The sequence below is a fragment of the Eleutherodactylus coqui genome, chromosome 2 (genome assembly GCF_035609145.1).
Source record: "Eleutherodactylus coqui strain aEleCoq1 chromosome 2, aEleCoq1.hap1, whole genome shotgun sequence".
Taxonomy (NCBI): Eukaryota; Metazoa; Chordata; class Amphibia; order Anura; family Eleutherodactylidae; genus Eleutherodactylus; species Eleutherodactylus coqui.
The window spans coordinates 14,269,438-14,288,608 of NC_089838.1; the positions used below are offsets into that span (position 1 = coordinate 14,269,438).

At 43.0% G+C, this 19,171-nt stretch overlaps 1 protein-coding gene across 2 annotated transcripts in view; it reads right to left on the reverse strand.

Annotated features, from left to right (window-relative positions):
- Positions 1–1,083: 1,083 nt before the first annotated feature.
- The window catches only part of CAMK2A (calcium/calmodulin dependent protein kinase II alpha), an 89,265-nt gene continuing 71,177 nt past the window's right edge, over positions 1,084–19,171 (reverse strand). For both annotated transcript variants that reach the window (XM_066590390.1, XM_066590389.1), the window contains 4 exons: positions 13,457–13,532; positions 10,329–10,423; positions 9,895–10,123; positions 1,084–9,250 (listed from right to left, as the gene is read on the reverse strand). In XM_066590390.1, the coding sequence (XP_066446487.1) occupies positions 9,247–9,250; positions 9,895–10,123; positions 10,329–10,423; positions 13,457–13,532 (404 nt within the window). In that variant the 3' untranslated portion in view covers positions 1,084–9,246. The remainder of the gene's footprint in view (positions 9,251–9,894; positions 10,124–10,328; positions 10,424–13,456; positions 13,533–19,171) is intronic.

Below are 19,171 nucleotides of genomic sequence, written 5' to 3' on the forward strand. Positions count from 1 at the left end.
CTGTGCCTGGTATGGACTGAAGTGACAACCACACTCTCCCAAGTGGCTGCTGTCACTTCCATCAGCTGATCGGCAGAGATGCTGGGCGACGGGTCCCCACCGATCAACTATTGATGATCGATCCTGAGGATGGGTTATAAATAGTTTAAAAGTGGAAACCCCCTTAAATAGCATCAGATTAATCACAGCGGTCATGCTGGATGATCATTCTAATGCAGCTTTAGATACATTTATACCTACTTTATACCAGCTGTTAGTTGTTTTGGTTCTCACCAGTTCTTGCACCTAAACTTTGGTGCCTGATGCTACATTTAGGCTAGGCGCCTTTTCATGCAGTCAGGCCTCCTTTCTCCGAAGACACACCCCCTCAATGGACAAGGTGTAAAAAGTGTCTAGCATACATAAGAAATGTGGTACAAGGAATGCAAGACATTTTTTGGCCCAATGAGGCTTATATATTATGCCTTGGACACGAGAATTATGGCACCCAAAAGCCGAAATTCTGGAGAGCACACCAAAACTGCAGTTTTTTTGGCATTTATGCTGTGCCCAACAGTTTTTCAAAAAGTGAGCAAGCCCAGCCTTCAGGAGGCATGGCCGAGCACAGCCTGCCAAATTTACCGTAGCGGTGTAAATTATACAACAAAGCTACTCCGGCTCACAGCTGATGAAGGTTTTCATCTAGTGCATGGAAGTGCCACCGCATGAAACAAATGCATTTAGGATTCACTGATCACGCTTTTATCAGCTATGGATAGGTGATTACAGCTGGTACCAACCTTTAACCCTTTCCAATCCAATTTGTATCCTGGTTTTCCTAGGGGGCTTACTCTTTTTCTGCCGTTATACAACGGCGCTATCTGCTGGCTAAAGCCGGTACTGCATGAAGTGACACGTTGGATAGGCTCCGACAGCAGAGAGGCTGGCAATATACAGTAAGAGAACCCCGACGGACGTCTTCCAACATCGGAGCTGTACAGCCTTAAATCATAATGTCTTTAGATGTCAGACAGTGGATTGGAAAGGGTTAATCCACCTAAGCTGTTGTAAAGAACGTATAATAAGAATGTGACAAGTGAGACGTTTCATAATTCAGATTGTGCCATTTATTGAAATTCGACATCAAGATTAAAATATACAGCCAGCAAAAAATGTGCCAGTTTATTTACCACCACCGTATTAGTGTAACAGCCGCAGACTGCAAAAAAAAGTCAAAAGTTGTCAACCTGAACAAACATCTCTGCAACACGTTACACCGGTGCACGGCCTCAATACCGAAAAAAGAAATAAATATAGATTCTCGCTTTTTGTTTTATGGTGTCTTTTGTGCCTGGAGGGAAATGACTTGTGCTTTTGCCTCTCACCTGTTACAGGGTCACCGTCTTTAGATATATCAGCAGATGGATGGTCCTTAATCAGGTCTTACTCAAGGGGAGGAAACAGTCTTGGGTTGTGATCTGAACTTAGGAACAAAGTCTATCAAATGGGATGAACATAATCGAAGGAGCTTTACTATAAAATATGCACCAGTCACAGTACAAAACTGTGAAGTCCATATCAAACACCTTCTAGGAGGAGTCCCACTAGGAAGTGGTCTAATAAGGAAGTTGCAATTGAAAGATTTGGGACCCTTCTTCAGGACCCTCAGCTATATGCCAGAGTGAATACTGGCTACAAAGAGTATCTATCTCTGTATAGTGTCATATAAAACCCCATTCATGTGTGCACCAAGGAGATTTTATAACTTTTTGTATTTAGAGAAATGTTTTTGTAGGCCTGAGGAAGAGTTCAGCCTGTGAGGGACATGTGGGTAAAATCAATTGACATGTTTTAATTGCCCCCTTAGCATACTGGTTACATTTCTGGTAGTTTGCATTACCTGGAAGCAATCTGGGTTCCCATCGAAGTAAAGAAGGCTGTATCTGCCAAAGAGGTGGACCATGCCCTTTCTTTGTGGCCAAGACATGAAGGAGACCTGAGCGCCATCACTGCCTTTCTACCAATTTACTGCACTGTGAGGACCAAGACCATGCATGACTTCTGTAGAGCTACTGTTCTTGGAGGTCGCTGGTTAATGCCGATTTGTTGTTGGTGGCCATTGGATAACATGCAGGCTGAGCTGACTGGTGTGGGTGAAGCCAATCAAATAGAGAAGTGTCCATCCTTAAAGGAAGTCTGTCAAGGGCATTTCATCATGCAATGTAATCCTAACCATAGGTGAATAGAAGCATGAACATACCTCCCTTTTTTTATGTCAAGGGTGAAAATGTAGCGCATGTAAGAAAAGGGCCTGGATGGTAATAGGGCCAGCAGCAGAAGGGTAGAGTATGTGGCAGTAGCTGTGGAAGACTAGTGACCGCTGTCCCCTGTTGGGGAGCAGTACACGCCAGATGAGGAAAGGACCTGATGATCGGGGCCAAAAGACGTAGACAGTGTGGATGGAGAAGGAGGCTCCCTACCTGCAAGAACTTGCTCCTGAATCGAATGATGGCGAAATGCCCCTATCACAACGAAAGCTGCCAGACATGTGAGACTGGTCCCAAATGACTAGTGCACACACTTGACGGACTATTATGGACGTACTTCACTAGGTGATATGTGTACTGGTTATATGGGGGTTAATTGATGTAAGTGCATGCCATCAGGATGCCCACGCTAGGGCACTGCACATGTGCCCGGTCCGAATGTGGAGGCCACATGCCATCTGTAGAACTCACTCATCAGGCAAATGGTGGGGTTTGTCCAGAATGAAAGCAATAGAGCACAGACCTTCCAGAGGAACACTCGGCTGTCAGTCTTCCCTGGCAATTTGCAGAGAGCATGTACTGCCGAAAACAGCGATTTCAGGTTCATGAAAAAAAGAGAGGTATGTTCATGCTGTTATTCATATTGGCCGAGTATGGTGAGGATTAATGTCCATGATAACACTCCAGTGAGAGACTTGCTTCCACTTTCACTTAAGGACTCCAATTTCTTAAGTTACAAATTCAATAGCATGACATGCCAGCAAAACCATCAACCAGCAGCAATCCCCATCACAACCTCCGGGTGGCCACACATAGGCAAAAATAGCATAGATGTCGCTCTACGGAGTATCGCAAAATCATGGTTTTGATCAAAGCTTATCATCTGGCACCACTCGTCTCGGGATGTCAAACCAAGGAAGGACACATCTCTACTCACACCAGCCCCTCACAATGGATGAGTTAGGCTCTGCTGTGTATATAAATATGCTATCATTAGCTGGGGTTGATATTAAAGCCTAGATTAACCACTCAAGGGCACAGCCACCTCACCCCCCCCCCCCCCATTTTTGTTTTTTCATCTCCGCTTTTAAAAAAAAATCACAATTCTTTAGTTTTCCTGTTGACGCAGCGGTCTGAGGGCTTGTTTTTTCCTACGGTACTATTTTAGGTACCATATAATGTACTAAAAGACATGAGAATTTCTATGTGGAGTGAAATGGGAGAAGAAGTGCAATTTTTCTATCTTTGTGGTGAAAATCTTTTTACAGCGTAGACATTGCAGCAATAATGTTATTCTGGGCATCGGTATGATTACGATACCAAATGCATGGAGGGTTTTTTTTTGCTATACTAATTAAAAAAAATAAAATCTAAAAAAAAAAGCTCCTGTCCCCAACTTCTGGTCACCATAAATTTTTATTTTCCTGTCGATGAGGTTCTGTAGAGCCTTGTTTTTTGCAGGACGTCCTGTAGTTTCTGTTGGTACTATTTTGGGGCACGTGTGTTTTTTAATCGCTTTTTATTCCATTTTTTCTTGGAGATGGGGTGAGCACAACGTTCAATACTGCGTCTGACAGCATTTGCTGTGCGGTATAAATGATGACTCATATTCATCACTCAGGCATTGATGGACTTGGCAATACCAAATATGTTTTTTTTAATTATTTTATATGGGAAAAAGTTTTGTTTTTTTTAATTTTAACTACAATAATAGCTTTTTTTCACTTATTTTAACTTTTTTTTTTGCTTATACCATTAACTGCAATGATTCAGTAATAGGCAGAAATACAGCCCTGGGGTGTTCAGAAGGCCCTCAGCTGCAGTGAAACCCAGATGGGGGGACTTGTTAGGGAAGAGGACTTGTTATTTGTATAGCAGTGCTTTCAGGTAATTTTTTTTACATTCATCCTCAGAAGGATGGAAGGCTGAATCAACCTTGATGTGGGTTCAATCCCCGCTTGGCTACCTAAACCAAGCGGGGATTGAACCCACAACCTTCGGGACGTGAGTGAGAGCTTAGGACTGCATACTGCTGCCTTAACACTCTGTACCCCACTCTGAAGCCCCTAATGATCTCATCTGGGTTAACAGCTGTGATCGGTGTCAGCTCTTGGGAAGCATGCATCACTAAGGTGAAGTTAGGTGAAGTTGTACCTATAAAAAATAACCAAAATGGAAGAAACTGAAAAATCTATGAAGGAATTATGAGTCGGGCACCCAAACAGAACAAAAGTCAACAGACCCTAAAGGCTGCATAGAAACATGGGCCCACCTAACAAGCACCTAACCATCTTCATTGAAAGTGAATAACTAAGCACTAAAGTCCAGAGATTTTGTCTAAAATGTTGCGTTTTGTAGCAGGACAATAGTGGACCATTGGGTCACCATTGCAGTCGTTCCAGCTACAACATTATATTATTGCAATATTTTTTTTCAGTCTACCAAATAGGACGGCATGGCCAACAATGGCAACAACACATGGGAAAATAATTCATAAACATGCATCTTGCCAATGTGCCTAAAACTCGTAATGTTCCTGGGACATCATCTATCATTCGCGGACTTTGGCCTCAATATGTACTGCCTAACTTAAGGCAGAGCCTTGGGGTGGACTGGCATGATGGGGCTTTGGAAGCACAGTAATGGAGCAGGGGTAATTTATCAGGAAGGTACGACCATGGGGAAGTCGAGAGAAGGAGGGACTTCAAAGGATCTGTGCAGGTAGAGCATCAGAAATAGTGCTCAAGCAAACCACCTACCTTCCCAAAATGATATAAGATTACTCCCCCCCCCCCTCCATCCAACTTACTTGTGGGGAAGAGATATAAGTAGGGCTCTTTTTGGAATGTTTGGGATTGATCATGCAGGAAGGGATAGGTCATCAATAGCTGATCAGGTACTCGCTGTCAGTGCCACATAGGAGAACAGAGCGGAAACACTAAACTTCAATCACTGTGTAGGAGATGGTACTTGTACTTGTGGATAGCCCATTGGTCCCATCCAATGTTGAAGTTTGCTGACCCACGATACTTGTAACTGCAGGTGCAGCTCTCATTACAATCAATGAGAGCTGCGCCTGCAGTTACAAGCACCAACCCCTACACAAGGGTCAGAGCAGCAGCTTCCACTCCATTCCCCTGTGTGATCAGCTGATCGGCCAGAGTCCTGAGCAGCGGACCCCTGACAATCAACTATTGATGACCTATCCTAAGGTTACATAATCAATAGTCTTACCCAGGAAAATACCTTTAATTTGGTTGTGAGTAGGTAGGATATAGGGTCAAAGTTAGAAAAATGTGGGGAAAATCTCTCCTCATTACTACAAGGTCTAGATCCATGCAGCTTAAAAAAAAAATTCCCAAAAGGACCAAGAAATTAACGAGTTCTATCTGACTTTAAAACGATTCAATTCGAAGGTGCGGATAAGGCAACAATTGTTTGGTCACTCGAGAGAATACATTCATAAAGTAGAGTCATAGTAAAAATATAAAGCACCTCGAAAGTCAAGACGTACAAGGTAATTTTTTGAGCCTATTTCGATTAAACCTTATAAACTAGTTACTCGGTGTAAGCTTGCTGGTGTTCCTTTTACATGAAATTGTAGGGTTAATGATCGATGTTTGACTGGAGTTCCTTGGTCCCACTCACCATCTATGTTTAATTGCATTGTAATTAGTGATGAGCGAGCATACTCGCTAAGGGCAATTACTCGAGCGAGCATTGCCCTTAGCGAGTACCTGCCAGCTCGAGACAAAAGGTTCGGTTGCCAGCGGCGGGCAGGGAGCGGTGGAGGAGAGCGGGGCAGAACAGAGGGGAGATCTCTCTCCCCCCCTGCTCCCTCCTGCTCACTGCCGCAACTCACCTGTCACCCGCTTTGGCAGCCGAACCTTCTCTGCCGAGCGGGGAGACACTCGCTAAGGACAATGCTTGATCGAGTAATTGTCCTTAGCGAGTATGCTCGCTCATCTCTAATTGTAATTTTTTCTTGCTATCATTGTACACACAAGACGTATCATCACTAAGGTCTAATAGGTTATTGGTGAATCATCTCATAAGAGATAGACCCTAGTAACAAGTGATTGGCTCCAAAGTCATCTCCAACTAGAGTTCTCTTCTATTGGACCTTTGGTGTCCATCATAGTGTTCCTGTACTAGATATTTCTCTTGTTCCTGTACTGTGGTGGTAGCGGAGTTGACATAGTAATACTGCAGGGGGTTGTCTAATTTTTTTTTGCACCATAGTATGTATAGCATGCTAAGCGAAGTCATAAAGTGATAAAGCCAAGTCATTGAAATTGACAAAATAGCTTTGGGGGTATGTATAAAAGTGCAATAAGAAATAAATATTGTGCCAAGAGAAGACAGGTTTTGGCCTTCATGCTCCAAGAAATACCTTAAAGATGTAGATACATTGATGACATAATTTTTTTTCTCATCCACCATTCTTTCTATATGCCTTTTACTGGGTCTAAGATCTGACCAAAAGACACTTTAAAATAAACCCAAAAATGATGGCGTAATGAAAAACAACTCTGTTGCAGGTGAGAGGGTAGGTGCTGAAGGACAGGCAAAAGACAAAAAAAGGTACATTTTTTCGGAAGACTATAGACAAGACATTCTGCAAATGACTCTGCTTCAATAATTTACCTCTAGAAGTGAATGCAAAAAGAATCCCCTTCAAGGAGACGTTTGGCACAGCCCAGATTTGGGTAACATATATCTCATGCAACGATTTGAGTCTAGTTAACATCGAAAGACTCGCCAATAAACTTGTTTGGCTGTTCGGTCACATACTATTTAAAAGGCCAAATGCTAAACCTTTAATGGGCTTGAAAAACTGGCCTGTAGTCACAATGATCTATTCTGAAAATGACATTGACTCCATCGATTGAGAAGAAAGGAGGTGTTTGTAGGAATGCTCCGAGGCCGCGGTCTCTAGGCCTATTGAATCATTTGTTTATTTACAGCAATAAAACATATCTAATCAGCAATGAAGCATGATGGTCAATCAAGAAAAAGTCATGGATGATCAATCATCTCCAAGACAAGGTAACTCCACCATGGACCACCACTGATCACACAAGGATGGCAAGAGCGAGTGGACTAGGTCTTTCAACAGAAAGCCGCAATGTCTTTTTTTTGTCATTTCCGGTGTGACAACATGGGTTAAGCTCTTGAGAAGTCCTTAAGTATCCTTGCAAAGTTCTGTTTAAACATATTTTCGCGCCATCAACAAGACATTTTTAAGACATTTTTCACCCAGTTCTTATTCCGTTCAACTTCTTAGATGCAAAAAAACAAGCTACCTCTGAAATTTTAGAGGGTCTACAAACAGGGCCATTCTAAAAACTCCACGTCTTCACTGGGAAGAAAAAATAACTAAACGTCACACTCCGAGACGATTCGGTCTTTCTCCGGTGTTTTTTCCGTTTTTTTTTTTGTTTTTGTTTTTTAAGAAAGCATATAACAAGAACCCTACACATTTATCATATAGATATTCGATAAGCAGCCTAAACAGGACAGATCACTATTGTATCTACATTGTAAACATGCCTTCACCATCTCATCTGTAGACTTTGTCAATTTTTAGAAGCCACCATGCAGAGGACAGTAAACGTGAATGACCTGTACACTAGGAAGCATCTTTTTTGTTTTTTGTGTTTCACGAAGAGCTTTCCCATGTATATAATAAAGCAGTCGCTGAGTTAAAATCAGAACCTGCACTACACTAGAAAGGAAACTACACTCTAAAGCCTAAGAAAAGGCAAAGAAAAGAAAAACTAAAAAGTTTTCAATCAATGGCCAGATATTGTACAAGCCTTAAAACAAAGTTTCAAAAAGTTCAAAAATGTAAGCAGTACCCTCATCCACCCACCGATGGACACAAAAAAGGAATTTGCTGCTTTCGATCCTTAAAAAAAAAAAATTCTTCTTCTTCGATAACATATTGCAAATAGGTTATTACAAGAATGTGTTACTTCTATAAAAAGCATGCATATAATAGATCTCAAATAGAAATACAGATTTTTTTTTCCTTAACGCACTGATGTATTCCCACAAAATATATATATATGTTTAAGAATATTTATATATATTTATTATTACTATAGCTTGCATTATCGGTCTGCGCTGAACTTTTTTTTTTATTGTTTGTCCGTTCCGCACAACATTGCTTTATGTCGCTTCGCAACTTAAATACTATCGACCCTTTAGCTCGTAAATACGTATTCGTTCTCTGAAAAAATGTTGCCGCTGGGATGGGGGGGGGGGCACCACACAAAAATCAGATGCATCGGTCATTTTTATGGTAGTTATTTATTACTTTTTTGTTTTCCCTGCTGTGTCAGGTATATCGTAGTGGGATGCTCTGGTATTTAAGGCAACCGTAGCTTTCAAAAATAGCAAGTCCTAATGGAGAAGTGACTGATGATCGATGATCTCATCTACAGAAGGTCCAAGAATTGAGAGGAGCCTCCGCTGACGAGGTTAGAACTTGTGCTTTTGGTTACTTTTGGAGTATGAGACTATTTTAATAAGGATTTTATGGGATTATGAGTTTTACAGAAACGTACACACCGGGCCTTTATTAAATAGGGTTGGTCAGCCTTGAAGATGTCTTCGGTGTTCGATTGAAAAACTATAAAACAAGGTTGAAATTGTGATGGTTGGGTATATATCGCTGATAAGATCACGGCACCAGTCTGCGATGACATAATTTCAAGAGAAAGATATACATCCCCCTCTCTCTCTAACTTGGTAGGTGACCAGTAATGTGCATAGGACATGTCAACACTCACAGGCTCACACACTCACGTACGGACACTCACACACTGTTCAATGCCACCTGGTATATCATATCAAGAAAGAAAGGCATGAATGGACCAATGGTTAAGAGAGGTGCACAGACAGAGAGAGAGGGAATGGGACAGAGGAACAGAAGACTTGATGGGACTTCTTCTTCTAGTGTAGATTATTATTGTCTTAGACCAAAGCTGGAGATTCAACTGAAAGATAGAAAAAGGTCGTATCAACCGAAATACAACAGTGTATGATATATTTTCTCTATGTTGAAACAGTATTGGAGGCTTTCAATTCTCTTGATAGTCAAGACAATCATGTAATATTAATAGCGTGTTTTATAAGACCATAAAAGGCCATAATGGTAGCTCCCAAAGTGGAGAGAAGAAACCACTAATCAGGTTGGCCAGATCTTCCTTCATAAAGTTTCTATCTTGTTGGGTTTGAATTTACACCCAACGAGATGGGAACCGAGCCAAGAAAAAGACCATAAAAGTCCATAATGGCAGCTCCCAAAATGAAGTGGAGGAACCACTAGGCAGGTTGGCCAAATCTTCCTTCATAAAGTTCCTATCTCGTTGGATACAAATTAGCACCCAACGAAACAGGAACTGAGCCAAGAAAAAGACCATTATGGGAGTTACCAAAGTACAGTGGAGAAATCACCAATCAGATTGGCCAAATCTTCTTTTGTAAAGTTGCCATCTCATTAGGTACGAATGTGCATCCAACGACACAGGAAATGACCTAATGCTTCCACTGCCTCTCTCTTTGACAACCAATGTTTTCCTATCTTGAAAAATACATAATGTAAATCTAGAAAAGAAATTAAACAAATGGAAGCTCTTACTGTGGAAGGACAGAAGGAGCTCCCGATCGGTGAAAATGAACATTTTGCCATTTGCCATCACGGCGGTGCCAAATACATGTCTCCTCTGACTGAGCAGTGCGGGGGACACCACTGGTATCCAGATACTGAGTTATACGGATGTAGGCAATACAGGCAGACTCATCTCCCATCAAGTGGATATGAGGGTTAAGGATTGTTGTATGAAGGGGTTTATTGCTTCGAGACCACACTAGAAATAAAAGGCAAAAACATCTTGTATTTTTTTTATCTATTGCATGTACAACTTGGAAATATTTATCGTACATCTTTGACTGTATATTATTGCATAGGTGATTTATGCCAATTACAGTCAGATTATAATGAATGAAACAATTTAAAGAGGTTGTCTAGGATTAAAAAACTAGATCCAACATTGCAAAAAGTTGGTAACTCACAATTTTCAAAGTAGAAGCGGTGAAAGTCTAGACCCTCCACCAGGTTCCCCAAAGCTTCAGGCTCAAATGCTGTCATTCCAGGGTCACACATTTTACTAAATGAGACAGAAAACAAGCAGAATTGAATCTCAAAATAACAAAATTATGTAAAACAGCATATAAAGAAGTGATGGTAGAAAAGGAACATGGCTAGAGTTCACCACCTAGTGGAATCTAGGCCACGATGAATTACTGCAGTTCTAAGAACCAAAAGAGGTCCAATGTACTACTAGATGGATGTCTCTAATAAACTATCCATTCAGAATACATTCTAGTAGTTAGCGTTCTCCAGGTATCAGCGAAATTCAGATTTGTCCATCAGACCAACAGGTAGTGAACAGGTAGTTATCACTTGAGAAAACTTGTCTCCATTTCTCCAGAGTCCAGTGGCAGTGACCTTTACACTCCAACCAAACCTTGGTTCTGATGGTACATGGGGATTGTAGGCATTCAAGCATCATGGAAATCCATTTCAGGAAGCTCCTGATGCATAAGTGAGCTTAGGTGATTTGTACATGCTATGCGCTTCAGCACTTGGTGGACTCACTCTGTGAATTTGTGTGGTCTGTGGTGCATGGCTGAACTGTTATTAGGGCTAGATGCTAACAGTTCACAATTCAGTTGACTTGGAAAGATCTGACAGTGCCATGCTTAAAGGGGTTGTCCCGCGGCAGCAAGTGGGTCTATACACTTCTGTATGGCCATATTAATGCACTTTGTAATGTACATTGTGCATTAATTATGAGCCATACAGAAGTTATAAAAAGTTTTATACTTACCTGCTCCGTTGCTGGCGTCCTCGTTCCCATGGAGCCGACTAATTTTCGCCCTCCGATGGCCAAATTAGCCGCGCTTGCGCAGTCCGGGTCTTCTGCAGTCTTCTATGGGGCTGCTCGTGTAGAATGCCGGCTCCGTGTAGCTCCGCCCCGTCACGTGCCGATTCCAGCCAATCAGGAGGCTGGAATCGGCAATGGACCGCACAGAAGCCCTGTGGTCCACGGAGACAGAGGATCCCGGCGGCCATCTTCAGCAGGTAAGTATGAAGACGCCGGACCGCCGGGATTCAGGTAAGCGCTGTGCGGGTTGTTTTTTTAACCCCTGCATCGGGGTTGTCTCGCGCCGAACGGGGGGGGGTTAAAAAAAAAACCTGTTTCGGCGCGGGACAACCCCTTTAAAGATTTCAACCAAGATGGACATCGAAAGAAAAGAGGTGATGTACCCTGCTCAAATTCATTCAACAGTTTTGGCAGGCCATGCTGGCCCAACATGCTGGCCAGATCAACAGCAGCATGGTAAAGCTCCACGTCAGACAGACTAACCTCTCTTTGCCATGCAGGGCAACAATCTAGCCATATAAGAGAATTTATGGGCCCAAAGAAATGTAAAGAACATTCTGTGGACCTTACTGAAGAATGACCTGAGGATTAATATTAGGATGACAGGAAGTAGTTAAATATACATAGACGAACATCTATTATCATTAATGTAGGTCAAGGCTTGTGGAGTCGGATAGCTGTAGTAGAGTGGAAATGGGACAGTCACTATCAGATCCTGATGTTTGTGGGAACCCAAAAGTGCTTTTGCCACCTAGGAAGGCACGAGCATTATAAATGGCATAGGGTGGTTGTGGCCTCTTATAGATTTTGCAGTGGAGCCGAGAAGGTTCAAGTCATTATACTGATGCTAAATAACAGAATTTGACTTCACCTTTAAATGTCACCTTTCCCGGGTACCAACCATGTCTCCAAGTACTCAGATACTTCCAGGACGTACAGTATGGCCAAATAGTTTAAAAAGATTGTACCAAGATTACAAGTTATTCCCTAATTACACCAATCTCAAGAAGGGGACTCCCGTGTCCTGCTCTGGCTGTCAATGGAGGAATTGCTTTTTCCCTTAAAGTGACATCAAAATACATGGAGCACTGGCTGAGCATGTGTAGTTGGCGCTCCATTCATTTCAATGGGACTGACAGAAATACCAGAACGAATGTTGCTCGGCTATATCCGCAGTCCCATTGAGAATGAATAGTCTGCTAGTGCTATTGCGCAACCAGTGGTCCATTCTGTTTCCTCTTGACTGTGGGAGGTGCAGTAATCCCACAGTGAGGTAGACGAGGGACACAGGACCCCCGTTCTCAACAATGGTGGGGGTCTCAGCAGTGAAACCCCCACCGATTAACAAGTTATCCTCTGGTAGAGTTTAAATGCAAGGATCAATAGCGCTGCTAATACCTCCAGTGTGGATGATATGCTCAAGTAATCACCTGTGAGTGTCTCTTCCACTCTGGAGTTCCAGCACCACTAATTGGAAATACGTTTCCTTGCCTAATCTCTCCCTAGTACTATCCCTCAACACCAGATCCAACTGTCCCTAAACAGTGCTAAGTTGTTCAAATGGGTAACCCTGCCTAAAACACTATCCTTGAGAACCGGTGGGCAGTAGAGTCCATACAAGAGGCTAAAGAAAGCAAATGCTGCAATGCAATCCCAAGGTGGACAGAAAAAAGCAAGGAAATACTAGTCAAACCACAAATTAGAAGCACACGGACTAGACTAGAAAACCATGAACAAGACACACTGACTGGATAGAGTAGAAAAGACTGGACTAGAGCCTGGTACTTAGAACTAGAACAAGGAATACTGGATAGAATACTTGTCACAGCTATCAACCTCACCACACTGCAGAAACCAAAAGTATTTATAGAGAGGCAAACTAATCAGACAGCCCTCTCTGTACTGAGGCTGGGCAGTGTGGTCCCTTCCAATGGGTGATAACAACTACCCCAACAGCAACTTACAAAGTAGAAGATGATGTGGCAGGATTTCTCCTGCTGATCATAACAGTTATGTCTTGTGTTAACATTATTGCGCAATGTTATCCTGTGTATAACTATATTACTACTACCAACCTTGTAAAGGAAGGGATGAAAGTAGAAGACAAAGAAGGGTGTAAAGGCATTCATAAATTTCACAACAGATTAATGAGTAGAATAACATTAAATAGAAGACATCTTATAAATCTAAAATAATTATATTATATAAGGTTAGAAATCCTTCTTACCGCCGACACATAAAGTAAATACTTACGTGTAACATTCGAAGTCTCCATTGCTAATGGCCTCTATTAGCTGCTCTGTCACTTTAATAATTTCCTGCTTCCTCACTGTAGGCATGAGAAAAGTGAGTGTTAATTCAGGGATCTAAAAGTTGATGAATGTGGAATGCTGCAGAAGAGAAGATACCTTAAAGGGTGTTTACCAGGAGAGGAGAGGTCTTAGGAGACGTCAGTAATATCCAATCAATAAGGGTCCACCACTCCGAACCCAGCTGATCAGCTGTTGAAGAGACCATGGCACCCGGGGGAGCACCGTGGCCTCCTCTCATCATTGTTCATTCGTGTCGCCTGAGATCAGATCTGTCTTATTCAAGTAAATAGGGTTGAACCTCTATACCAGGCGCAGCCACTACAAAATGTACAGTGTTGTGCCTGGTATGCAGTGAAGACATCGCGGTGCTCACCGGAGCACTGTGCCCTCTTCAAACAGCTGATCAATGAGGTTACAAAACAGCGGACCTGCAAGGATTGGATATTGATGACCTATCCTAAGGAAATATAATGGAATATTGGAGTCCCAGAAAAGCCTTTTGAAGCAAATGGGCAAAACATGGAATGTAGTGACCACTAATTTCCAAGTGTGATTGTTCTCAGTAAGAGAAACCAAGTGATCTTGTAGATATGAGACCTTTCAATGGCTAACAAAAATACATGATTTTATAGCGAGCTTTTGAACCTACGCAAGGTCCTTCCTCAAGCTTAATGGAACAAATCTACAGACAAATATTTATGTAAAACATATACACATGATCACATGGGAGGGCACAGACATGGTGAACTTAAGTTGCACTTAGATAAATACCAGAGACGGGCTAAGAGGGCACAGATGTTCTGTGATTAATAGCACTAGGTACCTACCGGGGAGGGATGAGCATAACAGTAAATAATTAGTTCAGTGACACGGAATGTGAAAGTGAAAGTTTATAGTTTCTAGATTGATGTTAGGGGGTCACCGCCATGTCAACATGTTACCTCTGTTCTGGGTTTCTCATAATCTCCACTGATGTAATTTCCAGTTACTATGTTGGGACAAGGTTTAGAGGCAGTGCTATTAGGGAAGTAGCTATAATGGGTACAGAGGTGCAGGCAACTTTTATTACATAAAAAGCCAAAGTACAGTAGTATAAATAGTGCATGGTCCCTAGGGGTCACTATTACAAATTTTGCACTGGAGTTCACGAGCTTCAAGCTATGCCTCTGATTGCAATACTTTGTTATTTCTGCATCATACTACAATATCAATTGACACTTATATTCTAGTTGTTGTGTTGTGCTCTATGTGTAGTGACCCAGTACTGTCAAGGCAGCCAAGGGACTTAAGAATAGTGCCTGAGTAAAAGGAGAACTTTGCACTACAAGGAGATGTGGAGCAAGAACCTCTATATGGAGCACTGTTTCTTAACCCCTTAAGGAACAGGCTGTTTTGTACCTAAAGGACCAGAGACTTTTTAGGGATTTTACCCATGTGGTGGTTTTACTGCCCATTTTTTTCTTCAGCTACCAAAATTATTTTTGCTGCGTTCCCCCCCCCCCCCCCCCCATGACATATAGGCCTATTTTGCTATATCTTTTTTCATTGACTTTTTTTCTTTGTTTTTTAGTTTTATTGGAGGTAAAAAGCTAAAAAAAACAACAATTTTTTTAAGTTTATAGTTCTTTTTTTAATTAGTATATTTGTGTTAAAAACAAAGTATGGGAACGGGTTCCTCGTTTTGTTTCAGACGTTTTGATATATAATATGTATAGCTTTGTATTACAAGGCGCATACGGTTTTGGTTGGCGTCGGCTTTGGGTTATTTTCTTTTTTATGCATGTATTTTTATTTTATTCTGTAATTTTTTTTTACTATGTCCCAACGACATCATATAAGACCCCTGGGGGTCATTCACATGGGCTTTTTAAAATTATTTCACACTTTTCCATTGTAGCTGGGCTTTCTTAGGAGCCGCATCCATAGGAGCCCCAGTTACAGGGAAAACATCCTCTGTAGTGACAATAGTCACTGGCACAGCTGATCAGGGGCTGCTAGGACCCTGTAGCATTGCTGTAACGTGGGGCACCTGGTGGTCACGTGATTGCCGGGTAGCATAGTGGCAGTTATACCTTTACTTTTAAGTACATAGCGTTCATTGAACACTTTGTACCTGGGAGCGGAGAAGGCAGAAGTGGTTAAAAACTGCTTCTCCCTTCTCCTCTGGGTCCTCGGGTGTGTCTGACAGCTGAGAACCCGACCTGCTTCTGCTTGATTGCAGAAACAAAGGCTTTAATCCCACTCTGTATTTCTGCTATCGGTGGGGACTAAAGCCAAACACCAAGCGCCGTAAATTTACAGCGCTTGGTCCTTAAGTGGTTAAAGAGGACTTGTCATGTCCTCCTGTGAACATAGCTTTGCAGCCACTGTCCCTCTGACTGCAATGATGTCTCATTTTTTCACTCCATTCCCTGTAAAGGCTCTTCTAGCTCCCAGATTGTGAATGTGTCAGGTAGACGGTCCCCATCACTCACTGTCAGTGGGTGATGTCAAACTTGATTGACTGTGGGCAATGGGTATTACAAACCTGATACATTCCCACCAAAATTATGAAGAGCCCATGTGGGAGAACAGGAGAGAACAGAGAGAAAAGAGAGACATTGCTGTAGTCAGTGAAACTATGGCTGTAAATCTATGTTGCGGGCCCTACTGACATAAGGACATGAAAAATCCTCTTTAAGTGCAGCATGAGGTGGTAGGTCTCCTTGCCCACCCTATGTTTATTTGCAGGTGGCATGACTTCCTTTACAAAGTTGCGGTCAGGCTCCTGAAGTTTCGCTAGTATGTGAAGATGCTAGACCTCTACGTTGGATCATAATAGAAAGAGTTGGTAGAGTAAAGGGGTTTTATCTTTTGTTTTAGAGAGGGTCTATCATGAGACGTTGCTCTTGTAAGGACCTGTTCACATTATACTTAGGCCTTTGTCCCCGGGTTCCGTCACGAGGTTCTATCTCGCCAGTCAACTCGCTAGTCTCTCCAGCACAAATACATGAGAGCAGCAGAAGCCTTATAGGTCACTGCAGGGGCGTAACTAATGGCTCAGGGGCCCAGGTGCAAAAGTTCAGCTGGGCCCTCCCCCCTTTTATCCCTACCGGTACCTGTAGAGGCCCAGTACATGCTTTCCTGGCCCCCTCCATAATGTCATACATGTCATGTCTTATGTAGATGCTCTGTGCAAAATTGTCTTGTCATTCTGTTATGTGTATTGCACAGCTGCAGAAAATGAGAGGTTAATGTCTGCAAAGTGTGAGCTGACTGTCTGTAAATGTATCAATTTATGTCCTGTCACATGGTATGAAACAGGCTATAAATGTGAGTGACAGAGCGGGAAAGGAGTCTGGGTCTTCCATCTTCTGGAGCTAAGAGAAAATAAAGCACAGAGGCACATGAGGGCACCTTCAGGCCTCATGTGTTGAAGATGGAAAAGGAAGAGAGATTTCCAGAGCACAAGAATTATCATGAGCAGTGAGTGAGCCCACCCCAGAGAGAGAGCGTGAGCCAGTCCTAAGTTTTCTTACTCAAAGCCCAGTGCAGAGGTACTCTTTCTGTCTTCAATTTTTCACGCCAAAGCTTCCTGAAGTCTGAGACCACTGGGTGGAGGTACAGGTCTACAATTGTCCTGCACACAGGTGTCCTGAAGTCTGGGACCACTGGGTGGAGGTACACGTCTACAATCGTCACACACACAGGCGTCCTGAAGTCTGGGATCGCTGTGTGGAGGTATTCATCTTCAAGTCTGTCTGTATATATCTATAACTCTACCTGCACTTGGAATACTGTCTTTTTTTGCCTTGTATTGTTGGAGTTGTTACCCAGTAAAGTTATTCCAGGCCCTGATCGTTCCCATTTTTATTGCGTGTAAAGTGTGCAATCATATACAGGAGATACCCAGATTATACCAGCTGTACATGTATAATTATATACAGGAGATACACAGATTATACAAGCATGGTCTATATCACTATATACAGGGAGAAGTACCGTGTTTTCCCCAAAATAAGACACTGTCTTATATTACTTTTTGCCCCCAAAGAGGCACAGGGTCTTATTTTCAGGGGGTAGGGGGGCCTTAAACTCACCTGGTCCGCGGCGTCCCAATGCCTCGCGAGAGTCTCCAGCGGCGCTGCGGCAAACTGCAGTGTCCTCCCTGTCTGTTATCTCAGCTTCTTTCTGCTGACAGGGCTTTAAATACCCCGCCTCCAGCAAGGCAAGGGCTGTGATTGGCTGCTAGCGCTCAATTAGCCAATCATAGCCGGCGTTTGATGAGCCAATCACAGCCATTTAGTGATGTCACTGATGGCCCAGTCACCAGAAAGAAGCTGAGATGACAAACGGGGAGGACACTGCAGTTTGCTGCAGCGCTGCCGGAGAGCATTGTGACTCCACGGATCAGGTGAGTATTGATTTTTTTTTTAATGCAGGTTAGCTAGGTCTTATTTTCAGGGGAGGTCTTATATTTCAAGCCTCCCCTGAAAACCGTGGTAGGTCTTATTATCGGGGTAGGTCCTATGTTTGGGGAAACATGGAATATACATAACCTGTATGAAGTGATATTGAACATGGTGGTGTAAGGCCAGGTTCACATCTGCGTCACAACCTCTGTCTGGAGGTTCTGTCAGAGATCCGGCACCAAATAACGGGAAAAATGCTACATGCAGCGCTTTTTCTTCCGTCAAAAAGCTGGGCAGAATAGTTAATGGAGTCCGTCCGGCGCTGTTTGGTTTCGCCAAGAAGACGGATCTTTTCGGCTGCAGGGATTCCCCTTACCTGCTCCCCAAACAGAACAGGAAAGCAGAATTCCCCAATGCAGGTATGAAACCACCCAAAACTGGGTATCTTCTGCATAAAATAATGAATGTACAGCTGGTATAAGCTCTACATCCTGTATATAGTGATATCAACCATGCTGATATAAACTGGGCCAGGTTACTCCAGCATGCTCCATATCACTATATACAGCAGATGTATATCCCCCTGTATCCCTGTATATAGTGATATGACCATGCTGGTATGACCTGGGTATCTCCTGTATATAATTATATATGTACAACTGGTATACGTTATACCCACTGTACATATTTCAGTACACTTCCAGCTCTACTTACCTCTGGAGTGGTGTCCGGACAGCCTGTATATGAAAGTACAGGACCCGTTGTTGGCATAGCAACGTGGATCACATGACCAAATCACATGACCGGAGTCGGCTCATGTGATCCATGTTGCTATGCGACCACAGTTCCTCCTGGACTTTCATTTATAGGCTGTCCAGGCATCACTGGACAGATCCTAGTAATCGCTGGCAAGCAGTGCAATCACAGACTGTGACCACGCACAACTGCAGTCTCTCAGTGGGCGGAGTATGTGCTGTGGGAGTCTGCGGCCTGTAATTGGCTGCTGGCTCCCCGGGTAACAGCCCTCCCCTCTCCGAATGCCAACCTGCGGGCACTGCCTCCTCGCCTCTTCTCTCTCGCTCCTCCTCCGACAACCACGCTCCCTGGCAGCACCAATCACGCGTCCGAGAGTGCGACCAGCCGGTAATGCACTCAATGTGCATTTTGCATATGGCGGGGCCTCTGGCCATTTAGCGCAGGGGCCCGGTTGCAATTGACAGTACGCCACTTATAGTTCTGTCTGGGTTTTCCATCTGAATGTCATT